Below are 21,171 nucleotides of genomic sequence, written 5' to 3'. Positions count from 1 at the left end.
CCAATCAGTGAATCGGATCATAAGTTGCATGTGTGAATAATTGAAATATAAAAAAACGCATTCGCTTTACAATTTATTGGAAAGAATGCATAAGCTCTCCCAAGCTACGAATTACTACGCCTATGTCTGCTGAACGAAGCCGCGACGTCCGCATTAAATTATTCATTTCGTTAAATCATTAAATGCAGTACATTTTATTCATGTTTTCTAATAGCTTGGAAGTATATAATTATTCATTACAGGTTTCTTACAGCGTTGCTGTCTCAAAATGAAGTAGGCGTCAATTTTTTGGTGATCAACAGTACACAAACATCTCATTTTGCCTCCTTTCTATCGTCTTGATTGAATCAGATAATATTAAGCACGAAAAAATATAATACGAGTAGTGGGTATAGTTCACACATCGTACACGAGTTGAATGTTTTACCCAACTTAATTTTTTTACAAAGGAAAAACTAAACACATTCAATTTGCTCAAACTTAACAGATAATATTGACATAAAAATACATTTGCTTAACAAGTAAAATGATTTCATTACTCGTGCCACGCAGCAAACGAGGTGAACTTTCTTGATTAGATCGCCTCTTCATATGACGACTTGCACGGCTTCAATAATTAATGTTTTATTTTGAATCTATTGTCATGGGCATAAAATATCAATCTTTATGACATCTTTTACCATATTTCAGCTCGGATACGATTTTGGCTCTGTTTCTCATCTCTTAAGCGCAAATAAAATATTTAAATTAGAACACATTTAAAGAAAGATATCTAGCAGGTGAATAGAGTCTACTAATCTAGAATGTTTTATTTTGAGCTACACGAATCAATGCGCGAATATTTCACATGAAGATGGGTCACTGAGCTGTCGATAAGGAAGAGTAACATTACCACTTCACTCGTACTGGCCTGTACGGCGAACTACTTTGCCGGAACTGCAACGTTCCGTCCGAACAAACTTATCCGCAGCAGGTTGCTTACCTTTCACGACGACCCTCACTTTCAACAGGCATTGAACTAATTCGTTTTTTACAACGTTGTAAAGTCGTCAGAGAAATGCTTATGTATGGCACCGTTGATACCTTAACCATGATTGCGAGGTAAAAGGCCTTTTTACCATTCAATGGTGTGTGGTATCTTCGTCAAAAGCTGCACTTTCTAAATGGCACACGAGAAAATTAAAATTATTTGTATCCTCTGCTTCATGAAGCATTTAAATTCTCAACACTAGCACCAGAAATTGCACAATACAATCGACGTGCACGGAAAATGACCGCGCTTCATTACATACATCATAGAGCAATATGAGCACCGTTGATACACAATTAACTTCATTCAACAATCATGAATAATTGAATATCCCATAGCCAGATTTATACCACTGCTTAAATGCATGTGCAGCGGTATTATGAATTAGGAGCATCACATGAGAGCAGGGTGGCGTTTCAGGTGGAAATGGGTTGGGGTAATTCTACCCCTAGTGGAGCGATTCCATCCCAAATGGAGTAATTCTACCCCCAGTAGGGTAATGCTATCCCTGATGAAGTAGTTCCTCCCCCAAGTGGGGCAACTCTACTTCCAGTGGAGTAATTCAAGCCCTAATGGGGTAATTTGAGCCCTAATGGGGAAATTCCAGCACTAATGGGGTAATTAAAGCGCCAGTGGGTAATTCCCAGTTTTCGGCAGTTTTAAAGCAGAAAAACTACCACAGTACCGCAACTTTTCATTAGATTTCAGCAAGTAAAGTTCCACACACTACGTGAAAATGATTTTCCACCGTATTGTATGTATATCAATATTGAACAATAGAATATGAAAGTCGCTTCCCACACCTCTTAAAAGAACATTCATCTCAACACACCATCGTTGAGAGTAAACCTTAACTACACTCAACTTGATGGTAACTTTTGATACTAAGTTGCGCACCAGCAGCACTTTTTTTCTCCTGCATCAAGAATGGACATGCACTACGAAATATGAGTGAGACTTCGTCTAATTAACGATTCCCTTTTAGCTCCTATGAGGGTCATCATAACCCATTTTAGCGCCGGAAAAGGACGTATAAGCGCTATATGCAAAAAGTGTGTTACTTTTTGGACAGTATGACCCCTTAATTTTTCTCACCGCGCAAGACTTAACGATATGAACCTTCTCTTCCTGATACTCCTCTACCAATGGTAGAGGCACTCCTTCATTGGTAGGAGTAATCTTTCATTGATAGAGGTACTCTACCATTGGTAGAGGTACTCTACCATTGGTAGAGGTACTCTACCTCTAACATGGCACTATCTTTCGAAGATGTTACTTACTTACAATGGCAGTCTCAACTAAAGAGTACATAATAATTTCAGAGGCAGTGGACAATATCTTGTTTCTCGCCAGGACAGCTGGCGACTTTCAGTTCACAGGAGCCAGAGACACGCGACGGCTTAGTCATCTTCTGACCTGCTCTTCAGCTCCTCCAACTGAAATAAACATTGATCGTTAAATTTTACACAAAAATTAATAGTGAATTTGAAAAAAGTATGCACGTGAGATTTTCAAACGGTATGGAAATCTAGTATCAGCACCTGGAATATAGAGCCGTTTAAAAATTTAAAATTAATATTTTAAATTTTAAACTTGAAAAAAATTTCATTGCTTTATAACTATTGCCTAGGTATTGTATTGCATGAATGAATGCAGGATGCTGTTGTTCTAAGTGACTATTATGTAGAATTGCATTAAAAAGCGGTAGATAATAAGGACGGACATAGATAATATAGATTATAGTTATGATTTAATATAATATTGATGAGAAGTTCAATAATAAGTTGGAAAGATAATTATGTTATGGTTAATAGATAAAATACTGAAGTATTGATACCTCGCCCTCGCTGTAGACGTTCTAAGAATCTAATATATAATCAATATAATAAGATAGATTCTTATATCGATGAAAATGAAATAGATAATAGATTATATATTATACGTCAATACCTCACTGTCGATGCTATAAGATTAATCCTAAGATATAGAGTAAGGTAATAGATAGGTAAGGTAATTAGGCAACAGGTAATTGACGAATATTAAGCTTAAATTGACGAATATTAATCACCAATACCTCTCCCTCGCTGTCAATGCTATAAGATTAATTCTAAGATATACAGTAAGGTAATAGATAGTTTAGGTAATTAACTAATAAGGCAACAGGTAATTGGCAAATATTATCATAAATTGAGGAATATGAAGCAGCAATACCTCGCCCTCGCTGTCGACACTCTCCTCGTCGCTGCCGTGCTGTGAGGGCGCTGGAGTTGTGGCGCGGGACGAAGAGGGCGACGGAGGCTCGCTGATGGGGCGCGGGTAGTTGATGTTAGACGCGCCGCCCTTCAGGTCCTCCTGCAGCTTCAGGTCAGGGTACACCTTCACCAGCGCCTCCTGCCGCGCTTGCCGGTAGTACTGGACACGTTATGGGCGATTACAGGTTATGAGGAAATGATAAGTATGTATTAATTGAATAAAAATACTGAGCAGGTTATGAAGAACTAATAAGTATTTATTAATCGAACGATAGTAGTGAGCAGGTTGTGAATAACTGAGTATATGAGGACCTGAGGTTATGAGGAACTGAGGTTATGAGGAAATGATCAGCATTTTTCGATCTCAGCGATCATGTACGATAAAATTAAAAACCTATCGAAAAAAATTGTCGTCGACTCGTTGCAATATAATGACATGGGAAATAAGTAGTAACAAGTCTCAAGTAAATTCAATAATTCGGCGCGGATTTCAAAATGAAAACCTTGCTCTTCACTGATAAGCATGGTTTTCTGTATAAATTGCTTATCCATTGCAAGAATCTTCTAAGCGGGAAGCTTTGCACATCCTTAGGTCCTCGGGCAGTTTACTGTCGATCAAATCTCAAGAAATCGACTGATCCTGCAAGACAAGTCTAACTCATGTCAGCTAGGATCCTTCACAAGGATACCACTCAAGCCAGCTAGGATCCTTCACTAGGATGTAACTCACGCCAGCTAGGATCCTTCACTAGGATGTAACTCACGCCAGCTAGGATCCTTCACTATGCACGTGAGATTTTCAAACGGTATGGAAATCTAGCAGCAGCACCTGGAATACAGAGCCGTTTGAAAATTTAAAAAGAATAATTTAAATTTTAAATTAAAAAAAAATGTCATCGCTTTATAACCATTGCCTATAGAATTGCATGAATGCAGGATGCGGTCGTTTCAAGTGACTATTCCTTGAATTTCATCAAAAAAATGGTATATAATAAGGAAATAGATAATATAGATTATAGATATGATTCAATATAATATAGATGATAAGGTCAATATGATTAACGACAATTATGTTATGATAAACATAACAATTAACGACAATTAATTAAAGACATTATGTTATGATAAACATAACAACAATTAACGACAATTAATTAAAGACAATTATGTTATGATTAACAGATAAAATACTGAAGTACATTGATACCTCGCCGTCGCTGTCGACGTTCTAAGAATATAATATATATAAAAGGTAATATATAAACAACACAATAAGATAGATTCTAATATAGAATTAATAAGGAAATAGATGATAGATTATATATTATACGTCGATGCCTCACCCTCGCTGTCGATGCTATAAGAATAATTCTAACATATATAGTATGGTAATTGGTAATAAAAGTAGGTTAAGGTAATAAGGCATTAGGTAATTGAGGAATATTAATCATAAATACCTCACCCTCGCTGTCAATGCTATAAGATTAATTCTAAGATATACAGTAAGGTAATAGATAGGTTAGGTAAGAAGGCAACAGGTAATTGAGGAATATCAAAGATAAATTGAGGAATATCAATCATAAATTGATGAATATCATTCATAAATTGACGAATATGAATCATAAATACCTTGCCCTCGCTGTCGATGCTATAAGATTAATTCTAAGATATACAGTACGTGTAAGGTAATAGATAGGTTAAATAATAATGCAACAGGTAATTGACGAATATTATCATAAATTGAGGAATATGAATCGTCATTACCTCGCCCTCGCTGTCGACGCTAAGAGAAAATAATATACAAAAAAGTTAACATATCAACATAATAAGATAGATTCTAATATAGATAATAGATTCTATTCTAGATAATAGATTATATATTATACGTCAATACCTCTCCCTCGCTGTCGATGCTATAAGATTAATTCTAAGATATACAGTAAGGTAATAGATAGGTAATTTAACAAGGCAACAGGTAATTGACAAATATGAATCCTAAATACCTCTCCCTCGCTGTCGACGCTCTCCTCGTCGCTGCCGTGCTGTGAGGGCGCTGGAGTTGTGGCGCGGGACGAAGAGGGCGACGGAGGCTCGCTGATGGGGCGCGGGTAGTTGATGTTAGACGCGCCGCCCTTCAGGTCCTCCTGCAGCTTCAGGTCAGGGTACACCTTCACCAGCGCCTCCTGCCGCGCTTGCCGGTAGTACTGAACACGGTATGGGGGGGATTACAGGTTATGAGGAAGTAATATGTATTTATTAATTGAACAAAAATACAGAGCAGGTTATGAGGAAATGATAAGTATTTATTAATTGAATAAAAATACTGAGCAGATTGTGAGGAATTAATCAGCATTTTTCAATGTCAGCGATCATGTACCACAAAACTAAAGGACTATCTGTAAAAAATTATCGTCATGACATAGGGAACATGTGGTAACAAGGTTCAAGTAAATTAAAAAAGTTGGGAGCGGATTTCAAATGAAAACCTTTCTCTTCACTGATAAACATGGTTTCCTGTATAACTCTTCACTGATATGCATGGTTTTTCTGTATAAATTGCTTATCCATTACAAGAATCTTCTACGCGGGAAGCTTTGCACATCCTTAGGTCGTCCAACAGCAGACACGGGCAGTTTACTGTCGATCATATGACAAGAAGTCGACTGATCCTGTCTTTACAAGTCTAACTCACGCTATATAAATAGGATGACGCAGCTATGGGATACATCACAAGGATACCACTCACGCCAGCTAGGATCCTTCACAAGGATACCACTCACGCCAGCTAGGATCCTTCACAAGGATACAACTCACGCCAGCTAGGATCCTTCACAAGGATAGAACTCACGCCAGCTAGGATCCTCCAGTCGAGCAGCTCGGAGAGACGCTCGGTTCTGTTACGCTGGATGATGCGTTGTCGTCGGTTGAGGGTCGTAAAGTCGTAAAGATATTGCGCCAGCTGCCGCACGGACTCCTCCAGGCCGATGTGGCGGCGGTCCACGATGTAGATCCCGTAGCTCATTGGGTCAGCCACGTGTTCCGCGATGAAGCAACCGAAACCTGCGGCAAAGGACAAGGTTTTGACAGCAGAGGTGAAGAAATATTCTAAAGATGCTCAAATATTTGTAAAGAAAAGGCTAGATCCCGTAGCTCATTAGGTCAGCCACGTGTTCCGCGATGAAGCAACCGAAACCTGCGGCAAAGGACAAGGTTTTGAATGGCAGACAGAAGAGGTGAAGAAACATTATAAAGTTAGTCAAGTATTTGTAAAGAAAAGACGCTGAATGCGAATAGGCATAGCAAAAATATTGTTAAAACGTTCAAATATTGGCAAATAAAATGAATGCTCCGCCATGAAGCAACCGAAACCTGAGAGAATGGGATAGGGCTCCAAATAAAAGAAAGTAAACACGAAGAAATATTCTTAAAACTTCAAATATTAAGCATTGGCAAAGAAAATGAATGAAGTATGAAAATATTTAACAGCTCCGACTAGGGAAGAAGTGGTAGCTAATACCACTCATCATTAATTTATTTCGAGAGCGTGCGGGCGCGCGCTCTTTAGCGCATATTCTCATTTGTGGAAAAATTGTGCTCGCCATGTTCGTCCGTCTGTTCGTCCGTCTGTCTGTCTGTCCGTCCGTCTGTCTGTCCGTCCGTCTGTCTGTCCGTCCGTGACTTCACGTTTTCGTCGACGAGAAAATGCGCTCTCCGTCACTCACTGCAGTGAGTACTGAGTAATATTTTTTCAACAAATGAGCAGATTGAACGGCAGATCGGCAGATGATCTAACCTACGGAGTGTAATTAACATTTTATATGCCATTATATGCGTAGAAAAAAAAGATAAGTGACTGCTTTGCTTAGAAAAAAAATTAAGTGACTGCTCTGCTTCGAAAAAAAGTATGACTTCTTTGCTTAGAACAAAAGTGCTTTTTTAGAAAAAAATGAAGTGACTTCTTTGCTTAGAACAAAGGGCTTTTTTACAAAAAAAAAAGTAAGTGACTTCTTTGCTTATAAAAAAAGTGCTTTTTTAGAAAAAAAGTAAGCGACTTCTTTGCTTAGAACAAAAGTGTTTTTTTATAAAAAAGTATGTGACTTCTTTGCTTATAACAAAAGTGCTTTTTTTAGAAAAAAAGTAAGTGACTTCTTTGCTTATAACAAAAGTAACTTCTTGGCATATAATCAAGAGCCTGACCAGACAGGTTGGTGGTGACAGAAGGTATGCCCATGACGGTACACTCAGCAGGAGTGTAGCCCCACGGCTCGTAGTATGAAGGGAACACGCCCAGGTGGCAACCGCGGACAAATTCTTCATAGTCCATCCCTAGCAGCGGACTTGTCACCGATAGGAACTCGGGATGGAACACAACCTGTTTGAATTTTCGATCAGAATTTAATTTTCACTCATAATTCACATGAAGTTTTTAACTCTCCCGCAGATCTCAGGATTTATCACATTAAGGCTGATAATATGCAATTCACTCATGCCGGAAAACGTACGTAATTTTTCCTCTGCGAGTTGCAAAAAAAAAATCCTCGTCATCGACATAATCATTTATTTTTACCAAGAAAATTAGCACCTCTATTTGATCGATAAAAAATCACACACACTTCAGCAACATCAGCATTTATCTTCAATAATAAATTGGACTTGGACCATCTCACTAAGTAAATACCTTGACTTTATCAGCAGGATCATTGAATAGCAACAAATAATCATTAATAAAAAGTAGACCTAGATCATTAAGCAAAGACCTTGACTTTATCAGCAGGATCGTTGAAGAGCTTGCAGCGCCTGATGGCATTCAAGACAGGATCCCTGGCGTCGTCGATGATGTTGTGCGTGGTGATGGGCGGCAAGCTCTTCTTCTGCGCTGAGTAAATGCAGCGCTTCAGCCGCACCGTGTCCTCCTTCAGCATTAGCTCGTCTGTCGTCGGCAACCGCCCGCTACAATACAATATAATATATAATAAAATATAATAATATAATAAAACTCGTCTGTCGTCGGTCGGCAATCGTCCGCTATAATACAATATAATAATGTAATTTCTACTCACGTCAGGCAGATATCATACACTAACTTGACTCACGTCAGGCAGATATCATACACTAACTTGACTCACGTCAGGCAGATATCATACATCCTCTTGCCCATCTTGGACTGAATTTCATGAATGGTGTCGCGCAAACTCTTGGTGACGGCTTGACCGCGCAGGCTCTCCACGTTGAAATTGTTTGTCTTCGCAGGGAAGATGATGAACACGATGACTGTTCTGTCTACGTTTGACGCCTGAAATGATAACCGATTCTTATGAAAAATCAATTATAAAGGTTAACGTTAAATTTCTTAGATGATGATCAATACCGAAAAAAGTTACTTTTTATGATTAACGGAAAATACCTGCAATTATAATTAGTCCTTATAAGAAAAGCAATTTATTATGGTTACAGTTACATTTCTGAAATAAAAATGTATTCTTAAGAAGAACCACTTTTATAGTTGGACTATAGCTGCATTTCAAATACGTATTTAAATAAGTATAGATCATTTAATTAGCTTCTAGGTTGGATTGTTAATTCAGTCTGAGTGAGAGATGGTTTACAGTTTTGGATCTATTAACTAGATGAAATTCATATCAATACAGCACTTAATGCGCTTGGACCATCGATGCTCGAAGCGTCCACCTTGAAATTCTTGGTGTCTAACCAACTGCAAATTATCTCGTGTTAAACATCATGTTCATGACGCGTATTGCGGCGTATATTAAACTAACATTCATGGTGGCGTACTGACGCAGTTTGTCAATGATCTAAACTGCGTAAGGATGACCCACATAAGGTAGAGCAACAATTTTTTCGCACATAAGCTAAGAATTTTATCGTTATTTGAACAAAATTCCCTCTATTTCTCTGAGAGTAATTACCTCAGCATGAAGTAAAGTAATTACACAAACTCATCACCTTCATATAATGGTTGAGTCTGGCCATGGCCTCGATGAATACATCGGCACCCTTGTTGCCGAACTCATAGCGACCAGCGATGAAAAAGTACAAAGTTTTGTCCAAGTCGAAGTCCATGTGCCTGACGAAAACAACTATAATAAACAGGAGTTTACTCGATTTACATTTTTATTAAAATTTTCTATTTTTAGCTAGTAGAAAAACAGTAAATTTTCCCCTCAAAGGGCTAATTTTCTAATAAAGATGATCTTACTCGTAGAAATTCTGCTTTGGTAAAGGAGATCTTACCCGTGTCAATTACCATGCATAGTAAAAGATCTGATCCGTGAAAATTCCCCTGCATAATAGATCTTACCCGTGAAAATGGCCTCTAACGAAGTCGTTGATCTTCTCCTTGGCGATGGCGTGCATGTTCTGGAACTCGTGCAGGGCTGCGAACTTCTTGACGTTGAGGCCGTTGGGCGTGATGACGTCGGGGTGTCTCTTGAGCAGGTGCGTCGCCTCCACACCTGCACGGTTTAAAGAAGCAGATATTGGGACGTGGATGTCTGAGTCCGGAGAGGGTAAATTAATCTTTATGAACAGAATAAAAACTAATGTTAGATATAGAAAAGAGTACGTTGGACATAGAAAGAGTATGTTTGACATGGAAAATAGTACGTTGGGGATAGAAAAGAGTATATTAGACATAGAAAAGGGTACCATATATGTTAGATATAGAGAAGAAGTTAGACATAGAAAAATTAAGTATGTTAAACATAGAAAACAGTATGTTAGACATAGAAAACAGTATGTTAGACATAGTAAACAATATGTTAGACATAGAAAACAATATGTTAGACATAGAAAACAGTAAGTTAGACATAGAAGAAGACGTTAGACATACAGAAGCAACAAGACCTGTAATATCAGAGACGGTGGTGAAGGTGTGGGCCAGGTGACATGCGGCGCGTTCCATGCAGTAGCGGTGGTAGATGCCACGACGGCCCGCCTCGTCGTCTATGTTGAACTGCAACATTTATGTCTATCATTATGAACACGTCAAAAATGCAAACATTCATAGATTTTATCATTTCAGGTGAAATGATCGTGCCTGGATTAGGGTAACCAACGGCAACATAAAGAAACTCAACACATTGTCTGGAGTGAAAGGTACGTATATATATCAACCACACTCACCTAGTTTCGAATGACAAGTAGCACACTTAAGTTAAGTTTAAGTGTAATAGGTATAACACACAATTTGATGGTACGTATATAGTACAATTAAGAATAGTTGATAGCAAAATTGTACCATATCACCTCACATCCACACTCCATATCTTGTCTAGACTGCATCGTGCAATAGCACCCAACTACCGTATTCCATACTTTGAAGAAGAGTTCATTAACAAGTAATATGTAATTGTTCAATATCCTAGTTTGAATAATTCGAAATCATCCCACAACCACACCGCATACCTCGACTAGATCGCCTTGTACAATAACACCTTGCATTAATTGTAAAAAATACCACTTAGAACACAGCACACAGCACGCCACACACACAGCACCCCACACAACACACAGCACCCCACACAACACACAGCTAACTCATCACCTTCATATAATGGTTGAGTCTGGCCATGGCCTCGATGAATACATCGGCACCCTTGTTGCCGAACTCATAGCGACCAGCGATGAAAAAGTACAAAGTTTTGTCCAAGTCGAAGTCCATGTGCCTGACGAAAACAACTATAATAAACAGGAGTTTACTCGATTTACATTTTTATTAAAATTTTCTATTTTTAGCTAGTAGAAAAACAGTAAATTTTCCCCTCAAAGGGCTAATTTTCTAATAAAGATGATCTTACTCGTAGAAATTCTGCTTTGGTAAAGGAGATCTTACCCGTGTCAATTACCATGCATAGTAAAAGATCTGATCCGTGAAAATTCCCCTGCATAATAGATCTTACCCGTGAAAATGGCCTCTAACGAAGTCGTTGATCTTCTCCTTGGCGATGGCGTGCATGTTCTGGAACTCGTGCAGGGCTGCGAACTTCTTGACGTTGAGGCCGTTGGGCGTGATGACGTCGGGGTGCCTCTTGAGCAGGTGAGTCGCCTCCACGCCTGCACGGCGTGTGAGTTAGATACTGGCACGTGGATGTCTGAGTCCGGAGATGTTAATTAATCTTAATAACAGCATAAAAATGGGTGTTAGAAATAGAAAAGAGTATGTTGGACATAGAAAAGAGTATGTTGGACATGGAAAAGGGTATGTTAGATATAGAAAAGAGTATGTTGGACATGGAAAGGAGTATGTTAGATATAGAAAAGAGTATGTTGGACACAGAAAAAGGTAATTTAGATATATAAAAGTGTATGTTGGACATAGAAAAGGGTATGTTAGATATAGAAAAGAGTAGGTTGGACATGAAAAGAGTATGTTAGATATAGAAAAGAGTATGTTGGACACAGAAAAGGGTAATTTAGATATAGAAAAGTGTATGTTGGACATAGAAAAGGGTATGTTAGATATAGAAAAGAGTAGGTTGGACATAGAAAAGGGTATGTTAGATATAGAAATGAGTATGTTGGATATAGAAAAGGGTATGTTGGACATAGAAAAGAGTACATTAGACATAGAAAAGTTTATGTTGGACATAGAAAAAAGTATGTTAGATAAAGAAAAGAGTATGTTAGACATAGATAAAGAGTGTGTTGGATACAGAAAAGAGTATGTTAGACATAGAAATGAATTTGTTAAATATAGAAAAGAGTATATTGGACATAGAAATGAGTATGCTAGACATAGAAAACAGTACATTAAACATAGAAGAGAGTATATTAGACATAGAAAAGAGTACGTTAGACATAGAAGAGAGTACCTATGTTAGACATAAAATATAGTACCAATGTTAGACATAAAGAAGAAGACGTTAGACAGAAAACAGTAAGTTAGACATAGAAGAAGACGTTAGACAGAAAACAGTAAGTTAGACATAGAAGAAGACGTTAGACAGAAAACAGTAAGTTAGACATAGAAGAAGACGTTAGCGTAGAAAACAGTAAGTTAGACATAGAATACTCGTGGAAGTGCGCGACCACGCGAGGCTGGTCCTCGCAAAACTCAGCGCATGTCGACCGAAACTGTCCAGTATTGCCGGGGGTAATTAAGACCTGTACTGTCCAGTATTGGCGGGTTAAGACCGAAACTGTCCAGTATTGGCGGGGGTAATGAAGACGGGACTGTACTAACAGTATTGGTAAAGACGGGACTGGACTAACAGTATTGGGGAAAGACGGGACTGGAACAACAGTATTGGGGAAAGACGGGACTGGAACAACAGTATTGGGAAAAGACGGGAGTGGACTAACAGTATTGGGGAAAGACGGGACTGAACCTACAGTATTGGGTAAAGACGGGACTGGACTAACAGTATTGGGTAAAGATGGGACTGGACCAACAGTATTGGGTAAAGACGGGACTAGACTAACAGTATTTAGTACTTAGTGAACGGCAAAAAGGAATAGGTACCTACCGATAAAAATCATACAGCTAACTTCACATACCGATCGCAATAATTAAATAATAGTGGAATAATATTTATTCTCATTAGTTATAATTTAATACTTCAGATGGTTGTGCCCACTTCACAGTATTTAAAAACGCTATTGCGATATTACTTAGTATCATTATTTACATATTAACATTTCTGACGGTTGCCCCCACCTCCTCAAGGAACTTTGCGACCATGAAGCCGAAGATGACAGCGTCGTTGCACTCGATGTCGCCGTTAGGGATGCCGATCTTGGTGTTCTCGAAGAGCTCGTGCTTGTAGCGGTCCAGGTCGTGCGACGCCGACCCGATGTCGAACAAAATTATTTGCGGGTTGCCGTCTACCAACCATCTGCCCATGTGCACCTGCCACACAATTCAGTTTAGCGTAGGTACAAAAAACTTGGTATCGATACAGGGAAACTTTCACAGGGAAACTTTCGAGCATTGAAATTTTCATCAAAACAAGAACATGGAACATTCCGAGCAATACAACTTGCCTACCTAACCTACAATACATACAAATACCTGTCTACATAACATACATACATATAATACATACAAATACCTAACGTACAAACCTCACCTAACCTGCCAGGAACATTCCAAGCCTATACCTGCCATCAATACAGGAACATTCCAAGTCTATACCTGCCATCAATACAGGAACATTCCAAGCCTATACCTGCCATCAATACAGGAACATTCCAAGCCTAACCTGCCATCAATACAGGAACATATGGAACATTCCAAGCCTAACTTGCCATCAAAGTAGTTAGACCGAACACTACAAATCTCATCACTATCAGGACACTTTGACCCATAAATATTTCTGCGTATAGATCAGACCCACATTGCCTCACCTTCCACCCGAAGGAGCGGAGCTTCTCACAGGGCCCCTGGAGGGGAGAGTCTTCCCCAAAGTCGGTGATCTCAACCTCAGTCTGGGCGGTGGCCTCCTTGTAGGGACCCAGCAGTATGTACTGGTCGCCTAACTCCTCTACTGAGGCTCCACATTTGCTTCTGATCACTTGGTATATACCACCAACTGCAGACGCAACAAAATAATCATTAAAGAAATTTTTTCATCTGGTTAATAGCAAGTTAATTACATGATAATAATAATTTTGATGATTTCTTAATTAATAGGTACCACCAACTGCAGACGCAACAAAATAATTATTTAAGAAAATGTTTGTTTCATCTGGTTAATAGCAAGTTAATTAGATGATAATAATAATCCTGATGATTTCTTAATAGGTACCACCAACTGCAGACGCAACACAATAATTATCAAAGAAAACGTTTCATCTGGTTAATATCAAGTTAATTACATAAAAATAACAATCATGATCATTTCTTAATAGATCCCACCAACGACACACAAGAAAATAATTATGAAAGAAAATGTTGGTCAGGTTAATTCCAATTAATTACCCTGATAATCGTAATCTTGATAGATGGCAAGTCAACCCATCAGATCACCTGATATATTCCATCAACTGCAAGCATGAAAATGAATTTAAAACGATGGATTGGTTTAATTGATATGAAGTTACTGACGCTAAACTAACCTGATTATTGGATGGCAAGGCTTGTGGTCAATTCTAAATCATTCGATCTCCTCCTGATCTCGACCAGAATTTCCGCAATTATTTGAGGATCAAGTCCACAAAATGTGTTTATCAACTAGCGAGCCTAATTATCATATGTATATGATATCGTTAGAGAAAATCGTGTGAGTCACGATTCACGATCGACGATTCATTGTAATGCGAATTGGGCTAGGTAAGCGCGTTGAAATTCGCTTAAAGAACACTCAGAGAAATGAGTGAGATTTGTCCCCATAGCGATGTACTTCTAGTCCTTGTGTAGGTTATCTTGACCCAATTGGGCACGGCGAAAAGACGCATTAATGCTACGTGCAGAGAGTGTGTCTCTATTTGGACAAATGACTCATTTCTTTCTCAGTGTAGTGATCAGCTGACTGCGACCGTTTATTCAACAGCGGGGCTCTGCGCAGTTGTCTAGTCACGCCCGTACACTAAGAAAAATATAAGGGTCGAATTGTCCAAATAGTTACACTTGCTACGTATAACACTGATACTTCTTTTTACGACCCAAACTGGGTCAAGATGATCCGCAAAAGTGCATCGTTATTTGGACAGAGTCTCATAAATTTCTCCGTGTGTATATACGTAAGCACAAAACGCGACTATTTAAAAATAGTCTCCCGTGCATTGGAGCCAAGAGAAGACCAAGCCAACTACGTCTGCAGTGACAACCTTCAGCGTGCACTCAGGGACATGAAGGTGTCATTGTGTCCAAATAGTGACACTTTCTTACCCACAGTACGAGTAGAGAGCGCACCTAACACTGATACGCACCCGTTTTTTTGAGCCTAACCGGGTCAGGATGACCCACAAATCGTGTATCGTTATTTGGACAATGACCTTATAAGTTTTATGAGTGCAGGCTTGGTCGGTGCCATGGTCACGTCACTCGTACATTCACAGATGAGTATACGTGACTACGTGTACACAATCACACATCGACTGCACACCTAGTAAACGAACGCTGCTTTACAATTAATGGGGCGAATCTATACGATGCTATATAAAATACATACGATAATGCTTGGAATCTAAACGATAATATATAATATATATAAATATATGTACTTTAATCATAAGAATCTACACGAACAAATAACCCAATGAAAACAATTGAATTAATTCGGGATCTTTTAAAGACAGACGATTCTATTTCAATTCGAGAATCGGCAAAAATTGAGCAGACGAAGAAAATTTCGTGCCGTATTTTTACCTCGAGACCACTTCGACCCATAAATTGAACATTGATATTGAGGTAAGATGCACCGTGCACCATTCAAACTTAGGTAGCGATTATCATGCAGGTCGACGATACTACATAGAGACAAGATGAAAAGTTCAATGATTGAACGCAATTGATATATCTGTTCGTTTAGTCATTTAACGGATTTCGGCATAATTTCACCCTGACCCTATAATAACTCGATCAAGCAAACATGGCAAAAACCGGCCATAGAATAAAGAGCAGCAGTAGAAATATCTTTAAAGCATATCTTGTAAGCTTTACTGCACGGTAAATACAGTGGCTTCTTGACGTATGAGAACTCCATACAACACAGGACTCTTACCAATTATACACGGCGCACCATGTATACAACACATCCGTATATCTGACCTAACATTTGCACTAGTATAGTCTTATATGACGCAGTGCAGCAGGAACGTGAATGCATTAAGAATTAAAAGCATGCATTTTGTACATGCATTCAGAAAAATATACGCATTGGCAAATTAGGCGTCGTTCCATTAGCAACGGCCAACCCAGTACCTATATAAGCATCCGAATGCGCCTGCCAACCCAGTATATACGTACCCAAATTCACCATGCAAATGCACCAAAAATTACCGTCATGCTGATAAATAAAAGTTTTCGAGGGTGCAAGAGCCTGCGGCCGCTCGAGATATCGTCACACAGATAAGGTACTCTTCACAATCGACTTACATTTTTATGCATTACTTAATGTTTATAATGCTTAATTTATAATTCCTTATAATGCTTACAACTTCCAAGCAAATGCCGGGAAATTGACATGACAATGACGAAAAAGAATTACAGGCTGCTTGCCGAACTTTTCAATTAATAGGTATATACGAGTAACTTTACAAATTGATAACGTGCTTCTTGAATGAACGCGATACATTTCATAGATCTATACGAGTATAACTGAATTAATTTTTTATACGTTTTTGACGTACTGAAAGTGTTCTACTGCAGTGCGCCTTGTATGCAACTCACGGCCCAGACAAAAACACGTACACGACGTGTGTGAACGTACAGGCTGGTAAAACACGCACACGGCGTGCGTGTGTGTGCAGGCTGGCGCCAGCACGCACATGCCGGCGTCTCTACAGTTCGTGTGCGCGTAATGCAGTTGCAGTACCGGTTCTACGTCGCGGGTTTAGTTGTAGAGGCTGTACAATTTAGTCGCGGTACAATTTAGTTGTAGAGGTTATAAAGCAACAGAACCAGTCGGGGTGATTTAAATAGCAAATGGTGACACTGAAGAATCATCATCACATCAAGTCGATAATTTAGACGCTTCGGATATGCACCTATAACTGTAGGGGAGCTATAGGCGTGAAAACCTATATTAACTATATTCATCTGCCACTTCTATACTGAGGGATCAGAGTGGCATGGCGGTAGCAACACTGCAGTGGTAAGAGTGGCATGGCGGTAGCAACACTGCAGTGGTAAGAGTGGCATGGTGGTAGCAGCACTGCAGTGTAAGAGCTAGCGGCATAGCGGTGGCAACACTGCAGTATTAAAAGAGTTCAGTAGATTACACTGTAGGTTAATGCCTACGCAGCAGACATTCACTGCACAAGGCGTAGGCTTCAAGGCCGAGTCATACTTCTTATTAGGGCAGAGGCGAGATAAAAGACCGATTAACTGAACGCTCTAGGTAGGAATATCATTACAAATGAGCAACAGTCACAACTGCATGAGCAAAAAAGCGATAATAGGCACACATTTTTACACATTACCTTCAACGGAAATAATGTTTTGCGATCACAAATTTTTTTCTACAGACCGAAAAATTTTGGTAAAGATGACTCCATCACTCAGAGAACGAGGAGACTTCGTCCTAATTGCGATGCACTTTTGCTTACGTGTACGCAATCCTGACCCAGCTTGGATCGGTAATACTCTAATACTTTAGATTAAGTGCATCCAAAAAAGGCTGTTTTTTTTTAATTATATGTTTTTTGGGGTGTAGATTAAGAATCGGAAATCCGTTTTTGGCGGTCGGCATTTTTTTTAATATATTTTCTATAGAAAACGAACCTAACCTAACCTGGCGCAATTTTGGGTTTTACATAGGTTTACAGTCATTCCCAGATCGATATAGATCATTTCCAGTCTGTAAAACTATGTAAAATCCAAAAATCGCGCTAGGTTAGGTTAGGTTCGTTTTCTATAGAAAATATATAAAAAAATGCCGACCGCAAAAAACGGAGTTCAGATTCTTAATCTACACCCCAAAAACATATAATTAAAAAAACACCCTTTCTTTTGGATGCACTTAATCTAAAGTAATTCCCTTGAATCGGCAAAAAAACGGACCAGTGCTAGGAAATCTACGTGCAGAAAATGAGTCAATATTTGTACAATATTACCTACCCATTCCTTTTTATGAGTGTTGTACTGGACGAATTTGATTGCAGGGTCGGCAACTGACGCAGTTTCATGAGATTTTCTTCAATGCTAGCACGCTTAATTTACTTCATTGAATATAGGCACTAATCAACGTACCAGGGATACGCTAGCGGCAAGAGGTCAAATGTTCAGGCCAGGGTTGCCGGACTGTGGCAAAAGAAAGCGGCCAAATCTGCTAAAGAGAACGCAAAAAATGGCCACAATTCAACATTAAAAATAATTTTTCAATTTGCGGTGCAACAATTCAATTCTTCGATTTTTCTCATTTGAAATTACATTACGTTTAAGGCCATCATAGATTTTAGCCCGGTAATGCAATCGAAAAAATACCCATACGGTGAAATTTGGCCAGAAAAAGGCCCCTTGAGTATTGCAAAATAACTGACTTACTTGTCAATAGAATTTTTTAACTTCACCCAATTTATGACCGTAGTATGCGCTGAAACTGTTAGTGAGTAGTAATGGCAATGACAATTAAAAACACCTGAAGAACTGCATCAATATAAATTCAGTTTATATGAAATTTGTCACACGTCTGTTTAGTTTGACATGGTGTGCGAGAGTGTTCATCTCGGCAGTAGAATTGTTTACCGGTAAGTGAAGATACAGAATGAATTCAGGATACGTAAAAAAATATATATTTCTAGGGAGTAGTACCCTTAAGCCACGAACTTCGCAACAGCACTCATGTTGAAGGCCTTCAAAAGAAACAATATATTTTCTTAACAAAACTTAACCTCAACTTTAGAGCACGATCTGGCAAAACATCACATACAATTCATCAATTAAGTCCTAATAAACATAGTTGAGACCCGGTTAGTGTCCGAAGCTCAATGCCTTCCAGTAGGCGACCAACAACACAAACCATCACGAAATCGTAGGTACTTATGATGACCAAGTCAAGTGCCAGAATGCAGCGGAGTTTAATCTGTTAGTGAGTAGTACCGGTACTGGGCAATGACAATTAAAAACACAAGACGAACGGCATCAATATAAATTCAGTTTATATGAAGTTTGTCACATCTGCTTAGTTTGACATGGTGTGCGGAAGTGTTCATGTCCGTAATAGAATTGTTTACTGGTCAGTGAAGATACAGAGTGAATTCAGGATACATGAAAAAATATTTCTCGGGAGTAGTACCGTCTAATGTCACGAACTTCGCAACAGCACTCGCGTCGAAGGCCTTCAAAAATCAAAAGAAACCTAATTTTCAACAAATCTTTGCCTCAACTTTCGAACACAATCTGACAACACACATTCAATTCATCAATTAAGTCTTAATAAACATAGTTGAGACACAGGTTAGTGTCAGAAGTTCAATGCCTTCGAGTAGGCGCCCAACAACACACTGAACACAGATCATCACAAATCGTGGTTACTTACTATGACAAGAATCAATCGTCTGGAAAGATCGGGTCCCAAAGGCCGGATCCCTTGTGAATCAAGTCACGAAAAATGCAAGAATCGGCAACAGGCCATGGGCGGATGGGCCTATTTCATCAGTGCCCACACTTCTATTCTATTCTATTAACAGTATTAAGTGCTCGAATGCAGCTGAGTTTAAAAGAAATAAAATTTTGACAGAAATAGTTTTCATCAACCATGGATTTAGATATAAATATAACGTGATTGTTCAGCAATGGGATTGCTATTATAGGATGAAAAATAATACCTTTAGAAAGTTATATCAAACGACCCGGCGCTTCTTGATTCATCTCGTTTAGAAATTGGTGAAGGTCACCAAAACTTACCTTTATTCGCCGCTTCGTGACTTATCTCGAAAATAAAACGATTTTCTGCAGCTGCTGTTTCACCTCTGTCCAAAAATGCAAGATTGTGTACACTATCTGAACGATAAAATCTCTTCGAAACACGAGACATGATGGAGCAGTAAATTAATGATCGTCACTACTGCTTTCACAGCTTTACCTACACTGAGCGTAGGTCTAAACTTCAGAGACACCGAGACACTAACATTCCACTGGCGCTGCGACGAGTGCCTTAGACAGCGTAGAAAAAGTCTTAGATGCAGCGACATCTATCGGGAGAGCTTTCACCGGTGAAGTTATACATGACGATATGCTGCATAAACTTTGAGTTGAATTTGAATCAATTTGTCGAATTAAAGTAAAAATGTTTTAGATTTCTGTATCGTGATTCTAACTTAGTATATGTAACGTGCTAATTTCAGTTACTCAGTTGTAATTCAAAATCTTGTTGGCCAAATTTTTCAGATTAAATATGAGTAATACTAGTAAATTTGAGTCTCATGTCACAATATAAAATTTTCCATTTAGCTGCCACTTAGTATAAGTTACACACGAAATAAACTCACAATAAGACGAATCTCATGAAAATTGTCCATCGCAATCATCTACTAGCTTCATGTTACCCTCTGATTAATCGCTAGTGTAAATTACCATCATATATATGCAAAAATCATCATCCCCATATGATATAGCTAATTGACCATGACTTTACTTTCAATTTAATCCTACAGAAAATATTTAGAACTGCTATTTATTTGCCTTAGTCCCTCATGAAAATTATTTTGTGTAGAAAATTTGTTTGGATTACAGACTGAAGTTCTTTCTACGTCGTCTGCAGGACATCTGAAATGAAACTCATCACACCACATAGTATTAGTCAGTAATAGTATTGGTGAAGACAGCAAATATTGATATAAACTAATCGCATTTATCACTGTTATTGTAGTATTCTTAATTAGTATATGTCAACTTTACTAAATGGATCGTCAGAGTCAGGAATTGATATTGGGAAGAGGTCACGTAGAGGACAAATCATGACTGAAAATTGTCATTGACTCGGTCAATGTGATCTGCTGACTTTCAGGATTAAAATTTCTCAAAATGGCCTAGAAGTAATACTATCAAATTAGCACCACTTCGATCTTATAAAGACTAATCTTGATAATTGTATGTGTTAACCAAGTCAATTATTTATGCTTGTTATGTAACCATTCAACGTTATCTCGGCAACAACAGTAATTTAAATTAGGTTTCTCATTTGATTTAAAAGTGAATAATAAAAAAATTTGCACAGGTTGTTGTATGGTTCTAATATAATGCAAATATTTCATTAAATTAGCTTC

The 21,171-nt window shown here is 38.5% G+C and overlaps 1 protein-coding gene across 1 annotated transcript; it reads right to left on the bottom strand.

Annotated features, from left to right (window-relative positions):
- Positions 1–60: 60 nt before the first annotated feature.
- On the bottom strand, positions 61–20,040 carry LOC108672742 (glycogen [starch] synthase). The gene is made up of 16 exons (XM_047881978.1): positions 19,811–20,040; positions 13,648–13,832; positions 12,959–13,150; positions 12,314–12,375; positions 12,100–12,113; positions 11,202–11,355; positions 10,847–10,967; positions 10,147–10,255; positions 9,602–9,755; positions 9,247–9,367; positions 8,409–8,575; positions 8,040–8,232; positions 7,480–7,654; positions 6,131–6,342; positions 5,286–5,486; positions 61–2,466 (listed from the first exon to the last, which is right to left on the bottom strand). The coding sequence occupies exons 1-16, from the start codon at positions 19,938–19,940 to the stop codon at positions 2,431–2,433; spliced, it is 2,226 nt and encodes a 741-aa protein (XP_047737934.1). The 5' UTR covers positions 19,941–20,040; the 3' UTR covers positions 61–2,430.
- Between the last annotated feature and the right edge of the window lie 1,131 nt (positions 20,041–21,171).

Source organism: Hyalella azteca, unplaced genomic scaffold (genome assembly GCF_000764305.2).
Source record: "Hyalella azteca isolate HAZT.00-mixed unplaced genomic scaffold, Hazt_2.0.2 contig9347, whole genome shotgun sequence".
In the NCBI taxonomy this organism is placed as follows: domain Eukaryota; kingdom Metazoa; phylum Arthropoda; class Malacostraca; order Amphipoda; family Hyalellidae; genus Hyalella; species Hyalella azteca.
The sequence above is the reverse complement of the archived record's forward strand: the minus strand, read 5'-3'. Positions and strand labels throughout refer to the sequence as shown.